General features: G+C 39.8%; 1 protein-coding gene across 2 annotated transcripts; it reads right to left on the minus strand.

Moving 5' to 3' along the window:
• Window positions 1-1,002: 1,002 nt before the first annotated feature.
• On the minus strand, window positions 1,003-7,062 carry prxl2b (peroxiredoxin like 2B). Of its 2 annotated transcripts, none has more exons than XM_012966658.3 (7): window positions 6,977-7,062; window positions 5,584-5,805; window positions 4,791-4,842; window positions 4,263-4,326; window positions 3,446-3,521; window positions 2,994-3,112; window positions 1,003-1,365 (listed from the first exon to the last, which is right to left on the minus strand). In XM_012966658.3, the coding sequence occupies exons 2-7, from the start codon at window positions 5,786-5,788 to the stop codon at window positions 1,339-1,341; spliced, it is 543 nt and encodes a 180-aa protein (XP_012822112.1). In that variant the 5' UTR covers window positions 5,789-5,805; window positions 6,977-7,062; the 3' UTR covers window positions 1,003-1,338.
• Window positions 7,063-7,699: the final 637 nt, after the last annotated feature.

A 7,699-nucleotide genomic window follows, 5' to 3' on the forward strand; every position in this document is an offset into this window, starting at 1 on the left:
GTGTCCAATGTTAATAAATACAGCCCCTAAGTTTTATATGGCTTCATTATATGCAGTGCTAAAGAATTCTAATGTCATGTTTTAACTTTAATAATCAGATCTATAAACTGGGGGAGGCCAAGACAAATGTCTTCTCTGCCCTCTCCTAAAACTTGACTTGCATGTATAAACGGAGATTAGAGCAAGAAGTTCAACAAAGTAATTACTCAAAAAGTATAAATTAGGTATTCTAGGGTTACAGGTCGGGCAGTATAAAGGACTGACCAATTATACATGCTTGCTTTGTTACTGTATGCCCCCCCATTTCCCAGAGATGCATACTGAAACCGAAGTTATTTCTTCATGAAGTTGTGCATTCCAACATTTTTTATTAAAATTGGGCCACCAGAGGTCACTATTTCATTAAAGCTTTTGAATGAGATCACACCAATGGCTGCTTTGATCCCCAATACAAATATGTAAATAACCTGTAACCAAACATTACAGAATAAAGTCAATTCTTGCAATATTTCTGTCTGGTTAAGTCAACCAAGTAGTGAGCCACATAGGCTGATCTGATCCCTTGCGCTTCGGATACTGATCACGTAAAATTCCCACCAGGCCCAATGAATAACCAGTGGAGTCCCTGATTTTGATCAGGGAGAGCATTGTTTTTGGCCCATACTGAGACCAAAGGACTGCCAATTAGATATAGCCCCGAAAAGTTTGGTTAAAGGAGAAGGAAAGGTAAAAACTAAGTAAGCTTTATCAGAAAGGTCTATGTAAATACAGCCATAAGCACTCACAGGCACTCTAACAAAAGAAACAGGATTTCTTGTCTCCTTCCTTGTCTCTTTAATTCCTGTGCCAGTCTGCCCAGCTCTCTCCTCCCTCCCTCAAGAATGCTAAGCATTAGGAATGTGTGATCAGTTACATAGTTACATAGGGTTGAAAAAGACCAGAGTCCATCAAGTTCAACCCATCCAAGTAAACCCGGCCAATCAGCAGGAAGCTTCTTCATAGTCTTACAAACTGAGCATGTACAGGGGTCTCGGTGCAGGAGCGAGGCATTATGGAAATTTTCTTTACAGAACTCAGCTTTTTTTTTCCTATGAGGCTTCTGATCATCTGAACAGGAGAAATATGGGGAGACTTAAGGGCACTATTGAGAAAACTGAAGGTATGCCTGCAGCTTGAGATTAACACCACATTAGCCTTTCAGTCTCCTTTAAAAATGGTTTCGGCAATCTATAACCAAAGCAGAAGCAACCTGCAACCTTCACAATTTTCAGCCTGATTATGCACAGCCAATCCATGAACAGATACAGTATAATCATGACTCCATGAGATCTTCTTTCTTCATCTTGTACAAACTTCATCATTGCACTGAAATGATAAAGTAAGAGTGGAATTAATACAGGTTTAGGATCTGTTATCCAGAAGCCCATTATCAAGAAAGTTTTGAATTACAGAGAGACCATCTCCAATAGACTCCATTTTAATCATATAATTCAAATTTTTAAAACTTTTTTCTTTTTTTCTGTAGTAATAAAACAGTACCTTGTACTTGATCCCAACTAAAATATAATTAATGCTTATAGGAGGCAAAACAATCCTATTGAGTTTAATTCATATTTAAATTATTTTTTGGTAGACCTAAGGCATGGAGATCCAAATTACAGAACCTTTATCTGGAAAACCCCAGGACCAAAACATTCTGGATAACAGGTCCCATACCTGTACAATAAAAATGAATATAGGGCCCCCTCTGCTGTTCCCCACTCAAGTGCCGTCACTTGGACACACCGGGAAACAGACATCTGTAGGACTCCAGCCTTAGAGCAAAAGGTTATGGTATTTGGCACTAAAGATCATTTAGGGGGCGACAGCTTGCTTGTGAAATAGGCTTTCATGTGTACAACAACTTGCTGTTGCCATCTCTTTGCCAACAGCCTGTCTGCTTGATTGTGAAAATGTTACAAAGCTTGAAACAGAAATCTGGCCACAGTTTTAACCTTGTTATCTGCTAAATACACAGCATTGTGCTTAAAACAAGAGGGCTCATTAACGTTACACAGGGCTGGAGGACATATGTGAGTAAGAGCCCATGCCCTACACATAATCTTGCTTTTGGCTCCCTTGTCTATAAGCTACTCCCTTGCTTGTCCCAAACAGGCCAGGTTGTCATTATGGCACATACTACTATTATTATTATTATTATTATATTAACCTTTTTCTTTTACTCATTCCCTTATATGATGTCACTGATGGGCTAAGATTCGGGTCAGGTTGTAAATGTTCAGTAAGGATCAGGTTGTGTATATATATTTTCACCATCACCTCTCAGCACACCAGTACTGGTCAATATGTTCCCAGAAAAAAGGATATATTTCAAGTAAAGCCCCCAATTTAAGAGATAAATAGTGTGCCAAAGGAAATGTTCTTTAAAAGGCAGACCAGGCAATTATCTTTTGGGCAGGTACTGGGTACCCTGAGAGAAGCGCTAAATCTGTGGCTTGTTGTTGCATCTGGGCTTTAAACACATTTATGCTCCAGCAAAAATTGTAACCATTTAATTTCAAAATTCACATTTCCTAATATTCTTTGTAATTTACAGGAACACTGGGCAGAAATGCTCTGATTTTCCCTGTCCAGCATTTTACAAAAGAAGTTCTTATTGCATAGAAATTCTGTGCCTCTATATCCTAATGGCATCTGTCAGGCTGCAATGATAATCACATGTTCAACTGCCTGTGCTTTGCTGCTGCCATTCTCTTTTCTTTGCTCCACGTTACAGTGAAAGGGAATTGTGGTGCTTACAGTACATATATGTGAGAAGCTTATAATGATAATGATGGAAATAATACAAATCCCAGTTTATATAATGTTCATGGGGACACAGGGCATTGTTATGTATGCTCCGCATTACATAAAAACTAATTTATACTCCACACTCTAGAGGTCACTTGCTGAAAAGAATGGGCTGTTATAAATATGTAACGTTATATACCAACCTGCGGGCGTTGGCTTTCGGTCACATTAGCAGTGATTCCAAGAGTCTGAACAATGCTTTCCAAAGGCACATAGTCCCCAGGAGAGTCCTGAATAAAGTGCAACAACACCTTTTCGCCACCTATAAAACATTTGTTCAAAAGGTCAACGAACAATAAAACAAATTCAGGGAAAAATTCTATTTGGTAGTCAGGGTCACTGACCCCTGGCAACAAAAAATACATTCATATATTTCTGGAAGTTAACATGTTTAAGCTCCTTTTTACATAAGCCCAACTGAATGAGATGTCCAAAAGGTATATTTTTTCTTTACGAGTCCTGTACTAAACTCTCAAACTTAACAAAATCAAAATGTAACACATTTTCCCAAAGTCCTATGCCAAAATCTGTGGAAAAGCAGTAAACAAACTGCAAAAATATAGCGTGTCCTTCCACTTCTCATTGCTTACTGTACCTTTGCTGACAATTAGCATCCCACCGCTCTGTAGAAGATCCCCGCTGAAGTTACCCTGCACTCCATCAGCATTTGCCTACAAAGTAAACAAATAGTTATGTACAATGTAGCAATACACAAACCATGAAGATATTTTTAGTTGTTTTAGAATTATTTCAGTTTCTATTTTGTCTAAAAAGTAAGGGGCATTTTTTTTTATACTGCGTAAGCAAACATCACTGGTAATGTTGCCCATAGCAACCAATCAGATCTTTGCTTTTGTTTTCTAACTTGAAGGTGACCATTCAAATCCGATTGCTGATTGGTTGCTATGGGCAACATCACTAGTGATGTTGGCTTACACACTAATAAATATGTCCCTTAAATTTTAATTGCAGGGTTCTATTAAAGCAATATCTTTCTTCTTTTGGAAAAACTGAAGGAAACACAGCCCAAATTTGCTTTAGATCCCCTTTATCTAGAAAATGCTCAAACTAAAGCTTAACTAAAGAAGTAGGCTAGAAATGTTATACATTATGTTTTGGGCTTCTGTACCAGTCCGAGGCACCCACAGGCCTTTAGCAGGGAAAATCTGTGCTCCCAAAAATGCCCCAGTAGCTCCCAGTAGTATTTGCAGTGTTACTCACACTTCTAACAGATTCCAGTATGGTGACCCCCTGTGACTAATCTGAAGTACTGGATAATTATTACTATAGAGATGCTGAACCTTAAGGCTGGTTCAATTAGTTCAGCATATAAAATAAAGCATTTCTAGCCATAGTCATTTTTAGGATTTAGTTTTCCTTTAAATTAATTTGATCTTGCTTCATTCACTGACCTTGGTGACAATATCTCGAACTTTTTTCCCTAGAGCGGCAGGGATTACAGACAGCGCACTGTACCTGAAAGACAAATTGATTTATTTTTTTTTTTAAATGGGATGATGTCAAAGTTGCAAAGTTTGTACCAGATCTTGTAACCAAGAGCAGCCAACTGCTTTCAGATAGGTGACTAGTAAATACTATCTTCTGGTTGTTATGGGTTGCAAGACCCAATACAAACATAGCTACTTTTATTACATTACCCATAAATGCCAAGTGGGCTAGAGCACGTGACAGTTCCCTCCCCTGGCAAAGCAGAAATGTTATATATTCATAAGAAGTGTCATTTTTTTAATCTGCTATACTACACTTCAGAGAATTTGTTTATAAGGGTCACATCATGGGGTCACAAGGCCATATGTAGGACCAGGGCAATGACACATGGATGCCATTTATATCACTTTGGACACAGGGCAGAGCCCTGTTTTCTGTGGCTCAGAAACATGCAGTTAACAAAGAAACAATAATACTACTTTAGTACTTACCTTTTGAAACCTAGGGTTTTGTAGCTCTCCTTGGATTCATCTATATAAAGTTCTGAGACAAAAACACAATACAGTTATTGCACTATTTAAACCATTCATTCATAAAGGGCTTTTCTTCTGGCTTTTACATACACATATCCATCCCTGTTGTATGTCTATAAAGATTCTCATTCATCCAGGTCATTTTATACAGTATCTAGTAGAATTAAGTCTAAAGCAACTGGACTTTGAAAACATGGCACCACTCATTCGAGCTGCTTCTTCATTTTATCCGAATGGTAGGTAATTCTCAGACATTTAAACCCTAAAGGGTAGTACAGACTCGGACATCCAATCACAATGGATCAACTGAACTTATTCAGTTAGGTGTTGGCAGAAACTGACAGGTGTAAGAAGGAATGATCCAGTCACAATGGTACCATGATTCTCATTGATGCCTTTTATATGTGTATATCTGTAGGAATGAGGGTGAGCAGGGATTAGCAGAATATCCTGCCAGTGTAATTTATTTGCACTGTATGTATACACCCTACATGCTGTGCACTTGCAGAATATTCTGTTTTGCCCTGGTCTCACCCAGTACATGGTGCACTATTGTGCCTGGATGTAGCCCAAGTAGAGCATACAGGACAGCCAAGTTCTTTAAATTTGTGAGAGTGTTGTGCAGAATGGCATTTTTATAAGGAGTTTTGTTTCCTGCTAATATGAAGAAACACTGTTGGTACAAATGCATATTCCGTATGTAATAATGGATATGAACATTAAAAGACATTTATTTTAACTGCGAACGCACCTCCATTAAAAAAGTTGCCTTCCAGGAATTCTTTGAGTCCTACTTCTTCCGGTCCGATGCCTACGAGGCGTATCTGGTGAGCATCACAGGATGCCTTCAATTTACCTATGTCCTTTGCAATCCAACGGCAAATCTGACAGCCGAATCTCCGCAAGAAAAGCAGGACAGTGGTCTTCTCCTTCCATAAGGACTTTAACTCAACCATCTAATGAGAAGGAGGAGCTGCAATGAATGTGACAGTCTCCATAGTATTTCTTCAAAGCGAATGCAAAACCAGATTATGAGAAGTAGCGGGAAGCAGCAGCATGGCGGCACGAAAAGGGCCACAAATCCTCAACACAATTGAAATATAAAATCTCAAAACAATTCATATGAAATCCTATAGAAAACATACTTATTAAACAGCAAATCAAATGTATAAATCAAATTGAGGTTTAAACTAGCTGGTCACAACCATTGCACAACAGAGGTTTCTTTATCAGTAAATCTGTCTGCAAACTGTTTCACAACTATCCAACCATATGTTTCACTCACTGGCATGATAAGCAGTTACAGAATCTGTCTCTATTGCTACAAGTACCCATTCTATTAGCAGGGACTTCTAGCAAAGAAATGTGCCAAATGCAGGCACAAGGCTGGATCTCTAGTGTTGCCAGCTAATAATGATGCAAGTAGACAGCTGTATTGCTGCTCTCCAGTCTGACCCGCTGCAATGATTAAGAGGGCTCAAATAAAAAGGGTATTTACTAATGCAGTGCAGAGTGCAATTTTGGACACATATTGCCATGATTTTCTCCTCCAGCGTTCAATAACATCAACAAGGCAAAGGCACTATTCACCAGAGCAGACTGGGTGAATGCATTGGGCTTAGTGCAACTACACAGAAGTGCAAGGAGCATGTTAAACATGTTAGACACCACTAGTGTTAATAAATGGCCTTGGGATACAGAATATTAGGTCCATTTTAGTGCAATCGCACCTGCTGCATTTATATTTGACTCACAATTCCCAAGCAGTCAGTACCAATAAAATCTTGTAGCAAAATACTGGCACTTACTCATTTGACTCCTTGGAGCCCCTTACAAGGCCCTCTAACTTTATATACACTGACATAAAACATTTTTCATAGGCCTGGGATAGGGATGGGGTGGAGCTATATCTGTACAGTAACCCAGGTACCATCCCTGTAGGAAAGTGTGCCCAGGGCTGAATGCCCAGTACAACCTACCCATACAGATATTTGCTTTACATTGGCTCCACTCGCCCCGGGGAATAGCTGCTCTGTCCCACACACTGAGAGCTGCATAGAGAGCCCTGATGCAATGGCTCAGGGGACATTGCCCTGTTTGTCTCCAAGGAAAGAAGTACAAAGTCACGTTACCCCATTCCTTACCTCTCCACTCAGAGCATTTTTCACCAGGATCGTGCCCACCTTAGCCAGATCCACCGAAGCCATACCTGCCTTCCCCACCCCGAGACTATAAGTGATTGTAAGCTGTGCGCGGCGCTCCCACACTATAAATACTACGCGCAGGGTGAGGCGTGTCTCCTGTGCGCTAGCCAATAAAAAACATGGGTTTCTGTAGGGGCGTGGTTTCAGAATGAATGGCGTTTCTGGTTATGTATGACTGGGAGGCGGCTTGTTGCATAAAGCGACCCAAGGAACTTGCATAATACTATAACTGCAATAGGGAAGGGTCTGTGAGCAAAGGTCATGGGCGTCTGGGAGGATTATAAGAAATATGTTTATAAAATATATTCATATTTTGAAAGTGCATGTAGAAAATACTTGCACTCCGTATAATGAGAGAGATGCCTGAATTGTAGTGGGTGGGGTAGGTATGGCCCCAATGCACATAGAACCTGGTGCTTTGTTTTGTAGCCCTGCTTGTGAATAGCTAGGTTCTGTGATTCCAGATAATGTTTATTGGACTTTATAGTTGCTTTACCTTTTATATCCTGGTAACTATCAGAATTAACAGTGCCATACACCTTCATACAGGCCCAGACTGGCAATCTGTGGGTTCTGGGAAATGCCAGATGGGCTGCTGTAAGGGGCCATAGACAGTTACTATTAAATGGGTGGCCAATCCTAAGCAACTTTTCAATTGGTCTT

Source organism: Xenopus tropicalis, chromosome 7 (assembly GCF_000004195.4).
Source record: "Xenopus tropicalis strain Nigerian chromosome 7, UCB_Xtro_10.0, whole genome shotgun sequence".
Classification (NCBI taxonomy): Eukaryota; Metazoa; Chordata; class Amphibia; order Anura; family Pipidae; genus Xenopus; species Xenopus tropicalis.

Excerpts from the sequence above, each read along its gene's own strand:
- prxl2b (XM_012966658.3), bottom strand. The coding sequence starts at position 5,788 with ATGGTTGAGTTAAAGTCCTTATGGAAGGAGAAGACCACTGTCCTGCTT. Across the intron at positions 4,843-5,583 it reads AGGCAACTTTTTTAATGGAG|AACTTTATATAGATGAATCC; the intron begins GTGCGTTCGCAG and ends TTTTTGTCTCAG. Across the intron at positions 1,366-2,993 it reads CCGAAAGCCAACGCCCGCAG|TGCAATGATGAAGTTTGTAC; the intron begins GTTGGTATATAA and ends TTATCATTTCAG.